Source organism: Artemia franciscana, chromosome 11 (genome assembly GCF_032884065.1).
Source record: "Artemia franciscana chromosome 11, ASM3288406v1, whole genome shotgun sequence".
Classification (NCBI taxonomy): Eukaryota; Metazoa; Arthropoda; class Branchiopoda; order Anostraca; family Artemiidae; genus Artemia; species Artemia franciscana.
This window is the reverse complement of record NC_088873.1, coordinates 20647096-20670935: the sequence shown is the minus strand read 5'-3', so window position 1 is coordinate 20670935 and position 23840 is coordinate 20647096. Positions and strand designations below refer to the sequence as shown.

Below are 23840 nucleotides of genomic sequence, written 5' to 3'. Positions count from 1 at the left end.
CAGCAAACTGTTCGTGCTTTCATTGTTTTATTCTGTTTTTGGGACGGTAATTGCTGTATTTTTGTATAGCATTCTAGTTCTTCTGTTTTATTCTGGCTGGTACTGTGATTAGTACGAACCGTTCCTTTGGACAAATAGTTTCAAATTTGTACATGAGCCATCTTAAAGCGCCAATTTTCCTGTTCTCTTTAATTACCTATTTTCTATTAGTGTCTCAACTGCATTTTTTTTTTCTGTTTTCCATTTGGCATTACTTGGCTTATTCTCCCCGGTTCACGGCTATTTCTGTTTCGATAAATTTTTATAACAGTATCTAATTGTTGTTTCCTTTGTGGACTATTGATGCAATATATTTTGGGCATTTATTTAAACTTGTTTTGATAAATTCTTCTAAAGTTCTCTATTCGCTTTTAAGTTCTGGGTTGTCTACCTCGATTGCTCCCACCAATATGCAGATGCAGTTCAGTGGGCGTATGAACAAATCGACGTTATTAAGAGATTAGCTACGAAATTTTCCGCTGATCTGGAGTTCGTGACCACAGCTCAAGGTATTATTCAGTTTCCAGCGAAATTGAAATTTAAGCTATTACTTCGATGTAAAATACAAAAATTTAAGAAGGCGGAATTTTTTTTTCTAGCTTAAGGAAAAGCAATAACTTTTCATTCTTCAAAGGAGTTTACTCATTAGTTTTTATCAGAAAGTAAAAGAGTATATAATATAAACCAAAACGAAAAGATACTATCGGTATTTCAGTGCGGATCTTTACCGTATCTTACTCTCTCCTTCTCTCTTTCCGGCTATCTTTCTCTATATCTCTCCTTCTTTCTTGAAAAAAACTTTAAACCGTCAAGGTAAAAATAATAGCATACGTATAATTGAACCACAATCTACAGCCAAAAACAAATTAATCATAGTCAATTTTCCCTGTGCTAGCTTTTGAGGGTACAAGTAAGTATAAAGAGCATTTATTTTATATTCAATTTATGAACTTCAGCTCTTTTTCAGAATCTGTGATGGAAAACAAAGTTTATATTTTACTCTCAAAGACTCTAAAATGTCTAAACTGAAACTTCTAAATGTATGATTCAACACCATCGATAAATGGCACTTTCAAAGATGAAAAAGAATAGAGGCTTATTTCTACAAAATCTAATTTCTTAAAAAAAAGCATACGTATAATCGACTACAGAGCAAGTACACAGAACATTTTTTTATGCTCAATTTTTGAACTTCACCTCTTTTTCAGATTTGTTGATACCAAACAAAGTTTATATTTTACTTTCAAAGATTCTGAAATGTCTAAACTGAAACTTCTAAACATTGTTTTGACGCCATCTATAAATAGAACATTCAGAGATTAAAAAAGAATAGACCCCAATTTCTGCAATGTTTCGTGACCAGATATTGTTATTAAACTGAATTCACGCTTATCTAGAATGAAATTTTGACTGCGGAAGAATAAAATATCCGACCCTTATTTTTCCATGTATAAGAAGAAAGTGGGGGTATCCAGCTACTCTACTGCAAAATGCTAGAGGTATTTCTGAAATAACTTAGTATTCTAATATATGTTATGTTTGATAGCATTAAAATCTTTTAAAGACTGCTTGATATCTCATAGATGTATAAACGCTGTTAGAAGAACTAATAAAAGGATCCAAAATTACAGTCCTAAATTTTTAATATATGTTCTATCGGTGTCGTTGTCAAATACTGCTTTATTAATGCGATAAACTACATCTCAAAGATAACGGAAACAATATCAAATACTGATATCGAAGTATTGATATCAAAACCATCGGTATCGTTTTTGATGACATCGTTATTTTTGTTATCAAATAACGAAAACGATAACTAAAGTGGAAGAGATTATTTCAAAAGACGATTTAAAAAACAAGTAGCAACATTTGTTTTATACTAATTCTAGTTAATTCCTTTTAATTTATTGTGATATCAGAGTTAGATCTTTTTTTATTTTAGGAACTCTTTTTATTTTATTTTTATTTTTTATTTTTAGCTATGTGAGCTATGGTTTCTATTTAGAATTGAAGTGTAGATATTAAATCTACCCAAGGGAATATTGCAGTTCAAAATAGGAGACATGCTTGTATTAAAAGTAGCAATCCAGCATCCGTGTAAATTATTTTATTCGTGGTTCCAGGGCTCACTTGAGTTAATGTACAATCAATCAAAACGCTGTAAGAAAGGAAAAAAAAAAGATTTTTTACGCGAACAAAAGTTTAGTTTACGCGACTGAATTAACGCAACAAAAAAGTTAATGTGCTTAACCGGTTTACAGTCTTGTGTATCTTTCAGGTAATTATTTAATTACTTAAACCGTGATTTAACCCCACCTATAAATGAACATTTAAAGAGGAAAAACGCATATAGGCTAATTTTTGCAAAACTTCAAGGTCGGATTTCACGGTTAACCCGACTTCACGCTTATATACCTAGAAAAAATTTCTACAATGGGAGAGTGGAATAGTCAATACCAACTTGTGAAAACCTGACCCCTATTTTTTGTTCTCTCTCTAAGAACAAAGCCAGGGCATCCAGTTTCTCTACTGCAAAATACTAGAGGCATTTCAGAAATAGTTTAGTATTCTGATAGGTAATATGTGTGGTTGCATTAAACCATTTTAAAGACTGGTTGGTATGTCATAGATGTATAGGAACTAACAAAAGGATCCCTAAATGTTCATTGTATTTTCATTGGCATCGTCGTCAAATACTGCTATACTAATATGATGAAACACATCTAAAAGAAAATATCAAAGTGGTGACGTCAAAAACTTCGATAACGACTTCGAAGTTGATATCGCTATCGAATAACGAAAACGATATTTAAAGTAGAAGATGTTACTTCGAAAGCCATCTCAATAGACAATTAACAAAATTTGTTTGATACTAATTAGAATTTTCATTCATATTAATTTATTTTAATTTAATTTATTTTAATGTATTTAATTTTTTTTTTTTTTAATTGACTGATAAGGGCTATAGTTCTATATGGCTATGGCTTTTATTTGCAATTGAAGTGTAAATATCAATTCCATCCACGGGAATATCATAGTTCCAAATGGGGAACGAACTTGTCCCACAAATAACAACCGATCATTCCTATAAATTATTGTATTCATAGTTTCAGGGTTTAACTGACTTAGTTTGAGATTCACCGTGCAAAAAGTGGGGTTGAAAAGTAGCAATGCTATTTGGTTGATGTTGTCTGAAAATACAATTTTTATATATAAAAATAATTTTGCTCAAAGAAAACACATGTCAAAACACAAGTTGTGCTCCGCCGCGCAAAAAGGGGGGTAGCATAGCAGCAATGCTGCTTGGCAGTATCCATTGCCAAGTAAAATAATCTGAAAATACCAGTGCTTCCTTCCACCATCCCCGAATTTTCGGAGATTTCCCCTAAAATATGTCTTCTTGAAAAAAAAATAAAAAATTCTCTTTCGTTCAGGATTGGCCACCCCCTAGTGATAAATCACTAGTGAAAATCTACCCCTAGTAACTATCACTTTTATTTTACTTGACGTAACTTTTTCAGTACTTTCCCAAGTTTTTGTATCATTTAATTACTGCTCATCAAAAACCAGACGTAGCTCATTGAATTACTGACCTTTCTTCCTATGCTAGTAAAGTCATAATGTTTATAAGACTATACCATTCAAACAGTTCGTGGTAACGAACTGTAGTAAGGAGCGACCCGGATCAATACTAACCGAAACTCTAAAAAACGGAATTTTGATACCAATACTTACATCGAAAGAATCGCATTTTAAAAGTGATTTTAAATATGTAAGTTTCATAAAGTTTATTTTTGCCCATCAAAAGTTACGAGCCTAAGAAACACCCCTTAAGAATCATAGAATCTTAACGAAAATCACACCACCAGATTCAACGTATTGGAGAACTCTACTGTAGAAGTTTCAAGCTCCTATCTAAAAAAATGGGGGGCGAAGGATTTTCTAGCATTATTTAGAAAAACAATGAAAATATAAATATGAAAAAGTTTTTTCAACTTAAAGTAAGAAGCAGCACTAAAAATTAAGATGAACGGAAATTATTACGCATATAAGGGGTTCACCTCCTTCTAATACCCCGCTTTTTACGCTGAAGTACTTTTTAGTAAATTCAACTATTTATTCTACGGCCTTTGTGGTTCAGGGGTCATTTCTAAAGAATTGAAACAAAATTTAAGCTTTAGCGTAAAGAGCGAGGTATTGATGACGGGGTGAACCGCCTCATATACGTAATAACAACATACGAATACAGAAGTTCGTTACGTAAGTTAATTCGTAAGTTACGTATATTTTTTTACTAATAAAAACGTTAATAAAAAAATAAAAGTCCTTGTTGTCTTTTTAAGTAACCGAAAAATTGGAGGGCAACTAGGCCTCCTCCCCTGATTTTTTTTTCTGAAAATCGTCCAATCAAAACTATGGTAAAGCCATTTAGCCAAAAAAAATTGATATGCAAATGTTGTGTTATTATTCGTGTGTGGAGAGCCAAAATCAAAAGATGTATTAATTCAAAAACGTTCAGAAATTAAATAAAAAAAAAAGTTTTTTAACTGAAAGTGAGGAGCGGTATTAAAACTTAAAACGAACAGAAATTACTCCATATATGAAAGAGGCTGGTGCCTCCTCAACAGCCCGCTCTTTACGCTAAAGTTTTTTACTGTTTTAAAAAGTAGAGTTGAGAGAAAGAGTCAGACTTTATCTCACCAAACAACTGGTTGAATTGTGACACACTTTTCTTGTTTCGTTTAATTTAGTTTAGACACGGACCCACACAGTTCTCAATTATGTGGGATGCAGGATATCTGGGTTTAAACGAAAATTTCTTCTACTGAATTATCTTTATAGTTTTGTGCTTCTCTTTCAACCAATAGTCGATTAAAGAAATAAACATATATAGATAATCTTTCATTTAAAAAATTTTCCATCTCATAGTAAATTCAGTTAAGGATTTGTAATTAAAGAATACATCTTTAAGCAGTGGCCTATAATTGAAATGTAGTATGTGTAATTCTAATTCTGGAGAAGAGGTACAATTAGCCCCAGCTACTCTTCATACTAAAGACCACCCATTGCTCATGGCACACGGTAGCTTAAAGCAATCTTTATTTTTCCGCAGGAATTGAAGATGCATTCCAAAGAGGAAAAATTGCCAGTCTAGTTGGTGTTGAAGGAGGTCATCTAATTGGAAGTAGCTTAGGAGTGCTAAGAACCATGTACGAACTTGGAGCAAGATACCTGACCTTAACCCATAATTGTAACACGCCATGGGCAGATCAGTCAGGAAAAGACAGACCAGGAAATGAACCAGAGTTTGATGGTTTAACATCGTTTGGAATGGTAGCCACTTATTTCAGCTGAATTGTGTTAAAAGAAATCAAACCTAAAAAACAAACCTACATATAGCGGGGAAATACAAAGGCGCACAAAAATTCTCGTATAAGTAAAGTGCGATAAGTAAAGTGCCGATAAGTAAAGTGCGATTATCAAAACGTATAAAAAGTGGTAAAATTCTAGTTAAGACAATATATAAAACAAAAAAAAAGAAACCTCAATATTTCAGCTTACATTTGACACCTTTATCAGGGAAAAACTTTACTAAACAAAAACCAAAGCATAAAAAAACAACTTTAAAACTTTTTAAGAACTAACACTTTTTCAGTTTCTTTCCTGTATGTTTTTGCTGTAGTTCATGTATTTTTTAAGATTTTTATAATAGTAAGAACTAGCATCCTAGTTGTGCGTTTTCGAGTCTAGACACAATGTAACTTCAACAGAGGGAAAGGGGTTAACGAATTTTGGTATTCAGGACATATATCAGAATATGTTGCTGGATCTCAGCCAAGCTGGGTGGAAAGAAAACATCGGCTGGTAATTCTAGTAGTACCTTTACGAGGTCCCTACTTGATCAAACCTTATGCGGAAATGATCCTCTACTTTCTTATCACCGTTGAATCAGTGTAAATGGTTTCCTTAAATCATCAATCGAAGTGGATTGCTAGAACAGAATAAATCATATTTTGTGGGAGAAAAGAGCTAATGTTTTCCTTTTTGAATCCTTTATTGACTTTTGGAGTCAGTTGGCCTTTCTGGAATATGGAAGAGGGGCAGGATAGATTATTATACAGTAGTTAGTACATATGCTCATGTGGGCTGGTCAATTTCAATCAAAAGTAATGAGAGGTAGCAGCTAATGTTCTACTGGTGGCCTAAGGCGAGTCAAACCTTTGTTTGTGTGTGGGGAGAGGTATCTAAATTTTATTCATCAGAGTATCTACCATCAGGTTTTGGGTGTCAACTAACTTGATCAGATTTAAGAAATATCTTAGCTTTCCCTTTTCAAAGTCCAGGTTTAATTCAACCTCTCAAATTCTGTAGCAGAGAAGTGAGATGTCCCGAAATCACGGTCATAATCATGTCTACCAATTAAGGCAAAAAAATATGACAAGGAAGAGTTAGGCTCATAATTAGGCCTTTATATGGTCTGCAGCATATTCAAAGCCTATTTCAAAAGTATATATTCAAAAGTTTGTTGTATCAGCCTAATTACCATACAGGCTTGTGGAATTCATTCAACAAGACTGGTGGCTGTCAGTGTCTATAGTTGTGATATCAAACATGCGTCCAAGATCTGACTTCTGTGATAGAAATGCTACGTTCTTGTTATGGGTATCCATTAGAGTAGCCATGGGTTCCAATTAAATTTTAAGGATTAGCAACCAGGAAGTTTGTTCGACTTTTAGAGGGTTCATCTCCGTCCGACAAACATTGCCACACGTATTATTCTAAACTGTGGCTCATGATTCATCATTGCCTCGAAACTTTCTTTGTCCTGAGACTGGAGGTCTAATTCACCTTTATCCAGTTTTATTTGAAGATCACTTATATGTCACCTGCCATAAAACCAATATCCCTTGTAAATATAGAAAAAAGTTATATTTTATTCGCTGGTGCATAAAGATAAAAATTAGCCTTATTGATTAAATCAATAAGATTTATTAGGAATGGCCTTGGTATACTGAATACTGAAGTCATAATTTTGACCCGTAGTGTATTTATTATGCAAATAACGATTTGTGGGAACGTCTAACCATGTCGGTTGGTGCATAAGGGTCTCCTCACGAGAATCCCAAGAGTGCTGTAAACAAAAGACGTTCAATCACGGATAATTCGGAAATCAAAGCACCAGTCTTGAAACGTCACCCAAGTTTCGCTCTGTCGTTCACCTCTTCTGATGCCCAGGAGGGGCCCAGTGCGGCATATCTTAAGGCAGTTAGCCTTCACCCATCCTAACCATTTGACCCCGAAAACACCATGGACAACTTATAATTTTGTCGATCAGGGGTGACAGTGTAATTTTTTCTTGAATAAACGAGTTGGTTTTGATATCAGCAAAGCTAATGCCAAGGGCGAGGTTGCATGCAAGACAGTTGTTTTCAAATTCCTTTAATTCCAATCCACACGCATACTTAGCCGGCACCTCTGTTATAGGTAGCATAGATTGGTCCAAAATCATGGCTGTTAGAAATTAATGTCTAGTTAAGCCCACTTGTCAAAGGAGCCCAAATGAGAAAAGAAAATCGATCCCATGGCTAGGCAACTGGCTCTAGTCTTAGAAAATTATTTAGAGTGTGAATTACCAATTTAAATGATGAAAGATTTAAACTAGAATACAATTTAAATAGAACGTGGCACCATTTATAATGAAAATTACTTTGTTTTTGCATTAACACCTTTAACCTAGAAAAATTTGTTGGATTAAAAAAAAATCTAAAAAATAGAGAAACTTCGATAAAAACAGGATTTCACTTTTTTGTTTTTAATCAAATCCTTTCTCTTCTATTATTAATAAAGTAAAAAAAGCCGTAAAAGACGTTATTCAAAGAAAGGTAAGGAGCTACACGAAAACTTAAGACGAGCATAAATAAAGTCTTATAATAATTCAAACTTAAAACTTTCAGGGATTACTATCAAAGTAGAAAAGAATAAAAATAAGAAGAAATAAGGTCAAAGAAGAAAGAAATGACCACATCAAACACGAAGATAATAAATACTAACATAGACGAATCAATACACCCTTAACAAGTAGAAATCAAAACTACTGCCCAAATCAAGCTTAAAATGAACAGAAATTGCCACAAATAGGAGGTTGACCCCTGATTCAAAAATTAGACTCTATTTAACAGATGTTTGTTTTTTTCTTTTTCAATATTATAATTAAGGAAAAATGTTCAAATTATAATGGTTTTCAGTAGAGTGAAAAAGACACAATAGTCTGCCGAAATTTTACGGGGGGGGATATAGTGTAAAAATTTCTGTTTGTAGTAATGTCTGTTCACCTGGAATTTGGCTTGAGCATTCATTTTAATTTCTACTCGTTTTAAAATTTATTCATTCATTTATATCAGTATCTATTATCTTTATGTACTGTTTTAAAAATAGAGTTAAGAGAAAGAGTCAAACTTTAGCGTAAAGAGCGAGGCGTTGAGGAGGAAAAGCCCCTGTCATATACGGAGTAATTTCTGTTCGTTTTAAGTTTTAATGTTGCTCCTTACTTTCATTTAAAAAAACTTGTGTTTTTTTATATAATCTCAAGTTAAGTCAGTAAGGTGTATAAGGTGATCTGAGTGTTGTTTTGGTTGTTTTCAATATAGTTATTACAAATATTTCATTCAATAAGAAATCAAAATTTAGGACGGTTCTTCGACTAAGCTTTTGATTTAACACTAATTTCTAGATAATATACTCAAAAGAATCTCCCTGGGAGAGTTTTCAAAAAATTATACAGGAACGAAAATAGAATAAATTCATAAATATATATCAGAAGCATCGCAAACCCTTTTTTGTTACTGACTCTTTAAACCCTTTTATTTCTGACATCGACGTGAACATACGCTCGGTGTGGCATAAAAAAAATATCATTTTGAAAATCTGCATTCTCATAATTTCTTTTTAATAAGTTCATTATCCCCCTTAACATTCCTTAAGAGTTTCAGTTTAATACCCTGAGTCTTTCTTGAGATATTTTGTATATATCCTTTTGACAAAGTAGATGTACATAGTGTCTTTTGATTTGCTTCAGACAATTAATTTAGTTCTCTTTTTTTGAAACGTCACTGAACTTGTTTAGATCAATTTAGTTTCCTATTAGCATTGCCTCTGGCTTGAGGGCTTGACCTGGGATCTTGGTCCCTCAAATTAGAACTAAATTGATTGGCAGATAGCAAAACTATAGTGATTGTTATATTTATATTAATCATTATAAGTATATTAATCATCAAAGCTAGAAAGTAATTTGCAAAACTATTTAGACTATTTCAAGTATATCCATTGATGTCCAGAAAGTTGTAGATAGCTGCTGATCTTATATATATTTCGAACAAATGGATTTAAAACGAAAAAAAAATTAATCGAAACTATTTTGTTTTAAAAAAGAAAACGAAATTGAGTTAACGAAATTTAGTGTCGTTTCAACAACAAAAAATACAGTCACATGTATGTTCTATCGATAATTTTTTTCCAGAATGTTTGAAGAACATATTGATAAATTTGAACATGTCAATATTAGAAAAAAGATTAATCAGAGCCTGTCTCATTACCAATAGAGTGCAGGTGAAATTCTAACCCTTGAAAGGTTCGATGGATGAGCCAGCCCATGTCTTGGTGGCGGTGTGATTTGGCTCTGTATAAGAGTCAATATTTTATCAAAGGTTTTAATATAAATCTTGATTTTCTTGTCAAGAAATATTTTTTTCAAAATAGATTTTTTTCAGATTATATAGAAAAAGAATATTGTTGCTAAACTGTTTAAATTTTTCAAAGGACACAACTTATAATTTTCATTTGTCTTCTTCCTTTAAAATTACATCCCAATCCATCAAGCGAAGCTTATTTTTCATATGACTAATTTTGTCTTGGAAAACCTTCACACTTTGTGAACTTTGTTTATTCTTCATTCTTCTTCTCGTTTCTTCATTCTTTGCTTACAATTTTCAATTTAGGATATTGTACGAGAGATGAATCGTCTTGGTATGCTAATTGACTTGAGCCATGTTTCATCAACAACCATGCACGACGCCTTGACTGTTTCCCGTTCGCCTGTAATTTTTTCCCATTCTGGGGCAAGGTCCGTTTGTGATCATCCACGGAACGTTCCAGATGACGTATTATTCCGCTTGGTAAGCATAGTTTGGTTCAACGTATGACATTACAAAAAAATTTCTATGCAAGGCTTTCTTCGAAAACTCTGAAATGTGATCGTAATTCGAAATTGAAAAAAAATTTAAAATGTATGATTCTAGAAAGGTGGTATTCATTGGAAAAAATACCAACTTTCAAATAAGAAATAGACACAATAAAAGTGTGCGTGTCGCACTTATCTAAAATTAAACTTATTACTTTGAAAATAACCATTTCTTTGATAAGAGACGGACTGTTATCCCCTTAGTACTGATATGCACACCCTGTCTTATATATTCCTTCAGATGAAAAGGTGTAGGGAAGTACCCTTCCCTACAATTAATAGCAAAAGAGCATAACCATTCAGTAATTCCCTATACACGTTATATCAAAACATAGCAACCGCTATATTATCAAGGTAGTGATCTTTATATTGAGAGCATCATTGATTGGGGAATGGAATGATATTACTCTTTCGTTAATATAGTGTTTCTCTCAGAAGAGTCAATAGAACAAGATGATCCCATTCAGAATTTGTCTGAAGCACTTCCTATGAAAGGTTTGAAAATTTGCATTTGGTCTAATAGTTATTTGGTCTAATTCATGTTTAAGCTAAACACAAAATGTCTAGGGATCCACTAGAGCTGCACAAAATGGACTAAAATAACAGGCAAGCACACTTTCAATTGAGGTTCATGAGAAGCTTGCGTAATCAATGAAAAAATTATTTGTGGGGCTATTTTAAGTCTGTAAAAATAGCCCCACATAAGCTGATAGATGTCATAATCACTCTTTAAGTTTCTGTTAGCTGAGCAAGCTGCTTAGTTCAGTGACATTATATCAAGAACTGAGCTACTAAGAATAAGAAGTTACCAAGAACCGAGTATCTCTTAAAATGTATTGTATCAAAAAAGATGCAGCAAAGAGACCGAGATTAGACCGTTCAAGATGGAAAGGAAAAAAGAAGCGTAAGAAATTCAGTTTCCTTTTCTATTTGTTCATGTATATGCTCTTTTGTAAATCTGAAAATTACAAAATATAAAGTAGTTTACGTATTGTTTCACTAGAAATAAGTAATGAGATCAACAAAACTTCGTTTTTTTCGTGTATAAACTTGAGCTTCATGCTGGTAGTTTGAGATCTTTTTTGAGTACTATTTCGAACCATTTCAAATAAAAAGTGTAGGAGAAAAACATTGTTTCTGTATTTTGTTCATGAAATACGGTCACAATTATAAAACAATTTCTTTCCAAGAGTGGAATGTTTCTTCCAATATTTTTCCAGTTTCTTCGTCCATATTGCATTGCTGACCAGTACCTCTGGAAGACTCTGCAAATACCCAAATTTTCGAAGTCGTTTTCACGAAATCACATTGAGCAATGTTTGAGCATCTAGATACGACAAAACCGCTCTCGCAGGAAAACAATAAAAAAAAGTTTTGGAATTCCTGCTACTAGCCAGGGCTGCTCTTCCCTTATCAATTGCTATCAAAATGGACTGGTAAACTGCTGCAAATCTTAGCATCACTTAGAGCAAAATAGTCGATTTTAATTTTTCAATAATATGTTGATTAACAGATTTTACGTTCCTTAGGCTCAAAACAAAGGAATAGTTATGGTTGTTTTTTATCCTGGCTTTTCGGCATGCTCTTCAACCGCCACAATAGAGGACGTTATAGGTAAGTGAAAGTACATTAAGAGTGTTTCATTATTCTTTCAAGTCATAAAATTCAGAGTCTCATTATATAAGATGCACGCAGAAACCGTGAATTTAGCTGCTATAGTTGATCTTCGCGAGTTAGATGCTAGTTTGAAGCTTTGCGTAGTGTTTGTCTAAGTCTAAGAAGTTCTATCCTTCCAACGTACTACCGTTTTTCTCGGGAGATATAAATTTTGTGTAGTTGTGTTTGTATAGTTTAGTTGTCTGATGGTTCATTTATTGGATCCATACTGATCATTTCTTTGTCATACATGCTACATTCTAATCTTTTGCAGTGGGAGGGGAGGGGTGACAAGGCATTCTATCTTTTGAACTTTAGAAAAGATTTGTTTCAGTTATTTAAGTTAAGACACTTTGCTGTTTATCTTCAATTCATCACAACTGTTTTTTAAAACGTTCAAATCTATAGTTGACTGCATTTTTCGATTGCAATTAAGAGGTAAAATTAAAAGTATTGGATTCAGGAATAAATCGTGGTGAACTAGAAGTATACAACTGGAACCATAATTCCAGGAAATTTGGTATAATTTAGGAGAAAAAATGTATAAATACATATTATGAGGGACAATAGTATTTCTCCCATAGAATTTTTTTTAATAATATTGCCATATGTCAGACACAGAATAACATTCCTCCAATTCAACCTAAGGAAGAATTAAGAAGACCCTTTGAAAGCTACTTTTTATTTATTTTGATGTATGTTTTCTTTTTTTCAGCACACATCGAGTACATAAGAAACCTCATCGGAGTGGATTTTATTGGCATTGGTGGTGATTATGATGGTGTATCCATGTAAGCACTTTAGTCAGGTTCTGCACTTACTATACTTAATTCAAAACTTTTCAATAATTTAACAGTTTAAGCTGACTTGTAAAAACAAAATTTGCTGAACAAAAATTGATTTTGATACTTGCTAATGCAAGAGCATTTAGGAAAAACTACTTTTTACAGAATTATAAGTTAGCAAGTTTTGCCGCTTTAGTCGTGCTGAGGGACCTCTTTTATTGCAGTGGAAAATTTATTTCAAATATAAGTTCAGATTTATTACTTGGTCCCCAATACTATGTGGATCTATTCTCACTCGTCAAAGCTAAATCTTCAGTTTTATTGAAGTGAAATTCAGGCTCAAAAGTATAAAGTCTTTGAATTCTTAATATGTTGTAATTTCATCCACAAAGTTTTACTTCATTTTTTTTTTATGTCCGCTGAAAATGATCTTCAGAATAATGTCATCGTGACGAATTCAGAAGATTTATTCAGTGGCTTTTTACAGTTTTTTTTCTGCTTTTCGCTGTATTTTTGATATCTTTGAATTGTGCCATTTTTTCTTTTGTTGCGTGTTTCCTTCTACACAGGACTGGCAAAGCTAAGGCGTTAGCCAATATCTCTGCATTTCTTTAAATTTTTATTCTAGGTTTATATTTTTTCCCAATTTTCGTTTACGGTTGTCCTTTTATTTCACTTGTACATCCAGCCGCTGTGGGCTTTAAAATATAAAACAAACTCTTTTCTAGTGCACCTGTCGGACTTGAAGATGTTTCAAAATACCCGTCACTTTTTGCAGAACTATCTGTACGTGGATGGAATGAAGAGGAATTAGTTAAACTGGCAGGTGGCAATTTCCTCCGCGTAATGAGAGAGGCTGAAAAGGTAAAAAAACAACAACAATAATATCTGACTTAAATGAAGAAACTGATCTGGAATGCAACATGGAGCTATATTCATGTCTTAAACCCCTTCAAATGTATATGTTGCTTTTCAATTAAATGTGTACCAAGAGATCAAGCTTCACTCGGCCTCTGGTACTCAGTACGTGGCAGGATTGTACATATGAGATTCTTACTGTCACTTTCCGTCTAGCCACGGGTTATTGTGAACTTCTTGTTCAGCTTTTTCCCAATCTTTTAATTAAGCTGATATTAAGTTGTAACATAGATCAGTTTTTCATTTGTGATTCGTTGCGATTCTCGCCCGTTACGCGTCATTTTTGATTAGGATTCGATAGGATCCTAGGTATCGCTTATCTTTTAACCTAGATTTCGCTGTGCTTTTTTAAAATGCCTTTTGCTTTAGCTGTTTGGATTCATTCATTAACTTGTATAATTTTGCATGACATTGTACTTTTGATTTGTCTTCCAATCCCAGATATAGTTGGATAAAATTTTGTTTGTCTTGCTGTCGCTTGTACCATACCTTTTGCTTTAGCTTTTTGGAGTCACTCGTCATCTCGTATAATTTTGCATTCGTCTGCTTCCTATTCGACTGATCATACTCGTTGTCATATGTTTTGGTTCATGGGTCGATGTGATCCTCACTGTCGGTTGTCTTTTCAGCACAGATTTCGTTGTCCCTTGCGATGCTTCTTGTCGCTTGTCTTCTAACCGTAGGTTTCGTTTTGGTTCATTTTTGTTCATCATTACCTCACACGTTTTTTCCATGTCTTTTGTTTGATAGTCCAGGCGTCAAGACTTAAAAATGGGACACCTCCAGGACACATCGATTTCACGCAATCTGATAGTAGTTTCCAGTCATATTGAACTCGCTGATTACGATTACACATGGGAATAGGTACCTCCGAGGGGTGCTTAACCCTTAAAAATGACCTGAAATATTAAATAGTTCTATCTAGCGAATTTCACTTGCAGCCTCTTAAATTTTGGTCCTTTTAGCTACAGCTCAACTTAAATGAGCCAAATTGTAAGCAAGTTAGTGATTATAAAAAACTTTTCTAACCTGAATGTTATTTTTATTCAAAAAATTGAATAAAGTGTCACAATTAGTCTATTGAGAAATCGTTTATAATTGTTATAATCTTTAATTATTTGTAACCCACAAATGAACAATAGCAACTGAACAGGAACAGTCCTGGTCAAGGGTAAAAATAAAATAGAGTAGAAAGTCAAAATACATATTTGAAATAACAGGTCCTGGGTAAAGTCGAAAATACATCTATCCTCTTCTTCACTCACATCTTAGAGTGTGCACATGCCATTTGGGGGCTCATCAATGCTGTTAATTAGGAATGCTAGTGGCATGCTCAAAATTTGAACTTGAAACTAGAACAAGCAGCCTGAGATTCGTAACATAAACAATGGGCGAATTTCATAACTTAATGGCCTCTCTCCACAGACTGTGGGGGGTCATTTTACACCAAAAAACATAATTATTTGATTTTTCAGATATACTAAAGAAAATTTGGGATATTTCAAAATTTTGATAAGATAATTTTGGGCTAAAAGTGGGCATGGGAGGAGGCCTAGTTGCCCTCCAATCTCTTTGGTCATTTGAAATGGCAAATTAGCCCTAGAACCTTTAATTTCCGTTCGAATACACCCTCTTCCGATCTTCTACAACCATTATTTCCATACAATCACCTGAAAAAAAACGCATCCGTGATCTGTTTTCTGGAAAAAATAACAGAATTCCGCGTTTTGCAGATAGGAGCTTAAGACTTCTACAGTGGGGTTCTCTGTTATGCTGGATTTGATCGTGTGACTTTAGTCAAGATCCTTTAAATTTAGGGGCTATTTCAAAAATGAGGCAAATTTTCTCAGGCTCGTAATTTTTGATTGGTGACACTAAACTTGATGAATCTTATATTTGGAATCAGTTTAGTAAGCTGATTCTTTTGATGTATCTACTGATTAAATAAAAAAACAAAATTTTTGAAATGAAAGTAAGGAGCGACATTAGAACTTAAAACGGACAGAAATTACTCCTTATATGAAAGGGGCTTTTCCTCCTCGACACCTCGCTCTTTACGCTAAATTTTTATTGTTTTAAAAAGTAGAGTTGCGATAAAGAATCAAACTTTAGCGCAAGGAGCGGGGTGTCGAGGAGGAAAAGCCCCTTTCATATAAGGAGTAATTTCTGTTCGTTTTAAGTTCTAATGTCGCTCCTTACTTTCATTTCAAAAAACTTGTTGTTTTTATTTAATTTCTGAAAGTTTTTGAATTAATGCATGTCTGATTTTGACTCTCCGTACATAAAGTATTAAAATGAAATTTACATATTAATTCTTATTTTGGCTAAATGGCTTTCTCTTAGTTTTGATCAGACGATTTTGAGAAATAAGGGGTGGGGAAGGAGGCCTAGTTGACCTCCAATTTTTCGGTTACTTATAAAGGCAACTAGAACTTTTGATTTTTAACGAACGTTTTTATTAGTAAAAATTATACGTAACTTAAAAATTAACTTACGTAACAAACTTTTATATTCTTATATTTTTGATTATATATATGAGGGGGTTTGTCCCCTCGTTAATACCTCGCTCTTCACACTAAATCTTAAGTTTTGTCCCAATTCTTTAAGAATGACCCCTGAATCAGAAAGGCCGTAGAATAAATAGTTGAAATTACTAAAAATGATTTAGCATAAAGAGCGAAGTATTTATCTCCTTCTAAATACCTCGCTCTTTATGCTAAAGTATTTTTAGAACCCTTCATATGCGTAATGATCTCTGTCGACACCCTGCTCTTTACGCTAAAGTTTTTTATTGTTTTAAAAAGTAGAGTTGCGAGAAAGAATCAAACTTTAGCGCAAGGAGCGGGGTGTCGAGGAGGAAAAGCCCCTTTTATATAAGGAGTGATTTCTGTTCGTTTTAATTTTTAATGTCGCTTTTTACTTTCATTTCAAAAAAATTGTTTTTTTATTTAATTTCTGAAAGTTTTTGAATTAATGCATGTCTGATTTTGGCTCTCCGTACATAAATTATAAAAATGAAATTTGCATATTAATTCTTTTTTGGCTAAATGACTTTCTCTAAGTTTTGATCAGACAATTTTGAGAAATAAGGGATGGGGAAGGAGGCCTAGTTCCCCCCAATTTTTCGGTTACTTATAAAGACAACTAGAACGTTTAATTTTTAACGAACGTTTTATTAGTAAAAAATATACGTAACTTAAGAATTAACTTACGTAACAAACTTTTATATTCTTATATTGTTGATTATATATATGAGGGCGTTTGTCCCCTCGTTAATACCTCGCTCTTCACACTAAATCTTAAGTTTTGTCCCAATTCTTTAAGAATGACCCCTGAATCAGAAAGGCCGTAGAATAAATAGTTGAAATTACTAAAAATAAATTAGCATAAAGAGTGAATCTCCTTCTAAATACCTCGCTCTTTATGCTAAAGTATTTTTAGAACCCCTCATATGCGTAATAATCTCTGTTCGTTTTAAGTTTTAATGCTTCTCCTTACTTTCAATTGAAAAAACTTTTTCATGTTTATAATTTCATTGTTTTTTTTAATAGTAATGCTAGAAAATGCTGCGCCCTTTTCATTGAATTTCTCTTCCCCCATGAAATATTCCTCCAAGGAAAGATCCTCCCATATAGCTTCCTCCCCTGAACCCCACACCCAGACAAAAAAAAACCTGAAAACATCGGTACACTTCCCAATAACCATTACTGTATGTAAACATTGGTCAAAGTTAGTAACTTGCAGCCCCTCCCCCAGGGACTGTGGGTGGTAAGTCATCCCCAAAGACATAGTTATTATGGTTTTCGACTATGCGGAACAAAATGGTTATCTCAAAATTTGGATCCGTTGACTTTGGGAAAAAATGAGCGTGGGAGGGGGCCTAAGTGCCCTCCAATTTTTTCGGTCACTTAAAAAGGGCACTAGAACTTTTCATTTCTGTTGGAATGCGCCCTCTTGCAACACTCTAGGACCACTTGGTCGATACAATGACCCCTGGGAAAAAAACAAACAAACAAATAAACACACACCCGTGATTAGTCTTCTGGCAAAAAATACGAAATCCCACATTTTTTAGATTGGACCTTGAAATTTTTTCTGTAGGGTTCTCTGATACGCTGAATGCGATGGTGTGATTTTCGTTACGATTCGATGACTTTTAGGGGGTGTTTCCCCCTATTTTCTAAAATAAGGGAAATTTTATCAGGCTCGTAACTTTTGATGACAAAGACTAAATTTGATATAACTTATATATTTGAAATCAGCATAAAAATCCTATTCTTTTGATATATCTTTTAGCATCGAAATTCTGTTTTTTAGAGTTTCGTTTACTATTGAGCCGGGTCGCTCCTTACTACAGTTCGTTACCACGAACTGTTGGATATTAAAATTCTGTTTCTTAGAGTTTTGGTTACTATATATCCGAGTTACTCCTTACTTACAGTTCGTTACCACGAACTGTTTGCTTCAATGCTTTATCCAATTGTAATAATTATTTTCAATAAGAATTTTCAACAAAGAGGTTCAAACTTTATTAGTTGCCAATGATTTCTTTTATTTTTTTTAAATTGCGTGCCTTGTAGGAGCCTTGTAGCAGGTAGCGTTGCAAACTTGAAAAAATTATAAAAAGGCTTTCGAGACTATTTTTTCTAATCTTTCAATTCATTTTTAGGGTCAAGCACTCCTCGGCGGTAACTACTCTTGGATAGAATCGTAATCAGCGGGTTCGATATGACTAGATATGACTTTCGTTGCTCGTCATTTTCATTTACTATTCAATGTGATCCTCGCTGTGGCTTGTCTTTTAACCGCAATTTTGGTTGTGAATCATTTTTGATTATTCTTAATTCATATTTTTTTCCATTTCTTTTGCTTCAGCTGTTCGAATAAAGTGAGTAACCACTAAATTCGTTGTGAACAGTTTTGTTTGCAATTCGTTGTGATACTCGTTGTCACAAACCTTCTAAGACCACATTTTATTGTGCATTATTTTTGTTTGGGATTTGTTGTGATTCTCTCTGTTGCTTCTCTTTTAACAACATTTTTAGTTGCGTGTGATTTCAATTTTGATTCGATGTCATCTTCGCTGCCTCTTGTCATCTTGACCGCAAATTTCGTTGTCCGTCATTTTCATTTGCCATTCGTTACGATGCTTGTTGTCACATATCTTCTAACCGCATAAATCGTTGTCCTTCATTTTCATTCATTATTATCTCATCTATTTTTTCCATGCCTTCTGCTTTAGCTGGCTTTATTTTCGCTCATCAATACCTCAGACACTTCTTGGTATCATAGATACCAAGAAAAGTTCTCTTCCAGTTTTTCCCCAGTTACTATATTTTGCTTTATTTACGTTGCTATATAATTCAGCAGCAATCAGGCCTGTTCTATTGTGCATACCCTCTGAAATATCTAAGTTAAGTATTAGCATAATTATCATGCTATTTTTTAGTTTTAACTCATAAGATGGCAAATCAGCAATTTCAGTCGAATTAAGAATTTTGGCGTGAATTCAATTTCTCCTTCCTCTTTATTCTTCACAGAAACATAATTTTTATAGGATTTATGTTCTGCTGAAAAGTGGTCGACAATCTCAGCATTAATTTCACTTACTTCTTTTAGAAGCAGCGTTAGAATAACACGTTTTTTTTCATTACATTGTGCATTTGATTTGTCTTCTAGCCTTAGATTGTTTTGCAACATTTTCGTATGCGATTCAATGTAATTCCCGCTATCGCTTGTTCCATGCTTTTTGGTTTAGCTGTCAAGAGTGATTTATCATCTTGCAAAACTTCGTTGTAAAATTTCGGAAAGAGATCAATCTATTCGAAATTGAAAGTTCTACTGATCTTTTTAAGAGTAAAAGTGATTGGACGGCAAAGATCCCCCTCCCACAACCATTAATTCCCCAAGCACACCCAACCAAAATTTTTGTCATTTTGTTCAGCATAGTTGAAAGATCTAGAAACTATGTCTCAGGGGATGTCAAACCCCAACATCTTTCAGTGCAAGAGCTGCAAGTCATACAATTCACTCATTTTTCACATATACTATCTTTATAAAAGAGCAATAATTGTATATGTATTTATGTATGTATTTTTTTCCCAAAAACGGCTCCATATTTTTTCTGGAAAATTTGCATTCCGGGATATTCTGACCTAGAAAACGATCTAGATAGGTTAAAAGCTTGAGAAAATCCGTTAAGGGCCTTTATTTTAGAAGAAAACTGATGATTTTCATGCATACAAAATTTTACATTAAGTTGCTCAAAGAGCAAAAATATTTGCAAACATTTTGACAAATGATTACATCAATTGAAAAACCATAAAAAGAGAAAACCGAAAGTTTGAAGCTTAATAGAAATCGTTGTTAGAAACGAACTTGATTCAATATTCAAATATCTTTGAAAAGATACAACATGATAAGACATTAATTTGCGTAAAGAAATTAAAACCTGATAATCGCAAAAATATTTGTATATATTTTGACAAGGGATTAGAACTGTTTACCATTTGTTTACTATATGTAAACACTGGTCAAAGCTTGTAACCTGCAGCCCCTCCCACGGGGACTGTGGGAGCGTAAGTCGTTCTGAAAGACATAGCTATTAGGTTTTTCGACTATGCTGAATAAAATGGCTATCTCAGAATTTCGATCCGGTCACTTTGGGAAAAAATGGGCACGGGAAGGGGTCTAGGCGCCCTCCAATTTTTTTGGTCACTTAAAAAAGGCACTAGAACTTTTAATTTCTGTTGGAATGAGCCCTTTCGTGACATTCTTGGACCACTGGGTCTATACGATCACCCCTGGGGAAAAAACAACAAAAAAACAAATAAACACGCCTCCGTGATCAGGGAGGTATTGAAGAAGGGACAAACCCCCTCATATGCGTAATAGTTTTTGTTCATTTTAAGCTTTGATATTACTCCTTACTTTCAGTTGAAAAAACTATTTTTAAATTTAATTTCTGATGTTTTTTTAAATAATGCTGGACAGCCAGCGCCACCTTCATAGAAAATATCTTCCCCCATGACAAATTCCTCCATGGAAATTCTTCTACGTAAACCAATCCCCCAAACTCCCCGTCACAAGAAAAAATCCCCCCTGAAAATGTCGATACACTTACCAATAACAAATAGTATATGTAAACAATGGGCAAAGTTCATAGCTTGCAGCCCTTCCCCTGGGAATATGGGGGATTAACTCGTCCTTAAAGACATAGTTATTAAATATTTCGACTATGCTAAACAAAATGACTATCTCAAAATTCTGATCTGGTGACTTTGGGAAAAGTCAGGGAGGGGGCCTAGCTGCCCTCCAATTTTTTTGTTCACATAAAAAGGGCGCTAGAACTTTTAATTTCCGTTCGAATGAGCCCTCTCACAAAATTCTAAGACTACTGGGTCAATACAATCACTTCTGAAAAAAAAAATAATTAAACACGCAACCGTGATTTTTCTTATGGCAAAAAATACAAAATTCCACATTTGTGCAGATAGGAGCTTGAAACCTCTATAGTAGGGTTATTTGATGCGATGAATCGGATGGTGTGATTTTCATTAAGATTTCCCCCTTTTTTTGAAAATAATGCAAATTTTCTCAGGCTTGTCACTTTTGATGGGTAGGACAAAATTGATGAAACTTATATATTCAACATCAGCATAAAAGCTTGATTCTCTTGACGTATCTTTTGGCATCAAAATTCCATTTTTTAGAGTTTCGATTATTATTTGGCCAGGTCGCTCCTTACCTACAGTTTGTTACACCGAATGTTTGATTAGTGGTTTACACCAGAATCGAACGCTTTCTCAGATCATGACCAGCGAGGCATAGCATTTTTCTAATTTCAGACTATCAGCACAATTGCGATGATTGTATGGAGATATTCATGACATATTTATTTTTTTTTTTTTATTCAAACAGGTAATCGGGCACAGAACACACTGAATTTATCTAATCAATTAAGAGTGCTTTTTGTAATTTATTAAGTACCGGAGACACAGCAGTAGGTCAGTACAAACTGCACTTAGACGGTGATTTGCCCATCTTAATGACAGGAGCTATTAGTGGCGTGATTTCCGTTAAAGGCCTTGGAGGCGGGGAGGCAAAGTTGGAGCCAAAAGTCAAGTGAAAATGACTGTGAAATAAAAAGGAACCATACAGTACCATACAGGCAAAGTTATGATATTTAAGCTTATTTGTCTCTATGGATGCTTGAATTATGTAGGCCTATCTTCGTTTTGAACAGGTTTTTGAAGATGCTAAATTTCAGCTGGGGGCGGCAGTTGTATAAACACTGGACAGTAGATGTATGTAATTTGATGTGAAATCTCTAAAAAAAACAAGTAAAATAACATAATGATAAAAAAGAATGCAAGGAACTTACTAATTATCCTACTTAACTTAATTCACTAGAAACTCTATTTTTGATCTTACCTTTAATGCTGATAATTATTGATGATCATATTTGTGATTTTTAATGATCAGTCCTGAAATTCTTAGGAATTACTTGTAGATCACTCGTGCTTGTTCTTAATTCTAGGGTACAAAGAGAAAAATAATTTGAAACTCTTTTATTACATCCCTCATTTTCTCTTTTCAAAAAATAAAAAATTAAACCATTCCTTTTGCAGGTTAAATTAGACATGGAGAGTGAAGGGGTCCAACCTTATGAAGACATGATCGATGAAGATGAGGTTCTCAGCAGATCCAACTGTAGTGTGCCAAGACCCCTCTTCTGGAACGAAAAAACCCCAAATTAGTCCCTTTTCAAATTGTTATTTGAATGGATGTCTGATTAACTTTTGGTAAATAAAACTGGTCATATTTTCCATGCAGTGTGTTCGAATGATAAACGGGCAAAATATCTGGAAAGAAACGAACAAAAAAAAACAAATAAACAAACGAGCCCATAGTTTGAAACAAAATTGTCTCTGAACCTAAACTACAAGGAAAATTTGTTGCGGAGGTGAACAAGGGTCATTATGGTACTGATTCATAGAGTCTTATAATCCAACAAATTAGAATTATGCTGTAATTTTCTTTGTAAGGTTTATACACATTCATTGAAACCAAAAGGTTTACACGGGCACTGCATCGAAACGAGATAAGATAGTATTTCGAGTTATGCTTTAATCTTTGAACTTCTCTACAAGGTAAGCTGAGTTTTTTATTTGAGATTTCTGTGTCCTTAAAAGAGGCAGAAAATTGGTGGCTAAAAGATTTCCTACTCTCGTAGCTGGTGAACCATAGCATGCCGCGATAGAACGCAACTGGATACCTGTTTAGGGGCTTTTGCAAAAACCGTAAAATTTGAGAGCAGAGCAAACTTTGGAGTAAAAGTTTCTGTACATATGAGGTATGCTTAACCATTCATCTTTTAAAGTTTCTAGTTTTTTCTCTTAGATTTTCTCTTTCCCTCACCCGGGGCCATAAATTCAGGCGGAGGAGGAAGAAGGCCAGGACTAGTGTGAAAGGGTTGAAGACCCAGACTTGGACTACGGCCTCTGCAAGTTGACGGAGACGAGTGGCTTGCCACCGTCAGTGAGTCAGCCAAGAAACCATCTCTTCAAAAATATAAATACAGACTCTAAAGATTGAAATGGAAGTGATTACGCGTACGGGGAAACCAACAACCCCTGTTATTTGATGTTGATAAGGAATGAGAATGGTGATGAATTTGCTGGGAAACTGAAAACTATAATTGGCCTAGGACAACTCCCAGAGGGGGCAAGGGCTTGATATCGGCGAAAAACCCTCAATATTGGCATACTCAATACCTATCTAAACCTGGCAAGATTGATCTGGTGTTAAAACAGATTGATAGATAGAAATGGGGTGTAGTCAGTTTGTCAGAGACTCACCTTCCTCAAACCGGAGAAGAAAACATCCATGAAACCGCTTTTCTACAATTGGGACGTACTAGTAGCGTTCATAGGCAGGGTGTAGATTTCATATTCTCTTTGGACGTCAAAACGTCATTAATGACCTTCACTTCTGTATCCAACAGAATAGCACCCATCCGCCCGAAAGGACCCATCAAAAATCTCTCAGTCGTCCAGATATATGACCAGGATTCAGCTCGAAGTAAATAGGAGTGCGACCAATTCTACAGCTACAAAGTATCACTGACCAGATCCTCAAAGATTATATATTTATCATATCGGGTGAAATTAATGTAATAGTTGGCAATCGCCATGCTGGTGAAA

At 34.1% G+C, this 23840-nt stretch overlaps 1 protein-coding gene across 2 annotated transcripts in view; it reads left to right on the top strand.

The window, feature by feature from the left end:
- LOC136032954 (dipeptidase 2-like) overlaps positions 1-22463 on the top strand; it is a 285294-nt gene extending 262831 nt beyond the window's left edge. For both annotated transcript variants that reach the window (XM_065713438.1, XM_065713437.1), the window contains exons 2-8: positions 416-548; positions 5153-5373; positions 10035-10211; positions 11806-11890; positions 12648-12723; positions 13446-13581; positions 22266-22463. In XM_065713438.1, coding sequence (XP_065569510.1) covers positions 5248-5373; positions 10035-10211; positions 11806-11890; positions 12648-12723; positions 13446-13581; positions 22266-22394 — 729 coding nt within the window. In that variant the 5' untranslated portion in view covers positions 416-548; positions 5153-5247 and the 3' untranslated portion in view covers positions 22395-22463. The remainder of the gene's footprint in view (positions 1-415; positions 549-5152; positions 5374-10034; positions 10212-11805; positions 11891-12647; positions 12724-13445; positions 13582-22265) is intronic.
- The last annotated feature ends 1377 nt before the right edge of the window (positions 22464-23840 follow it).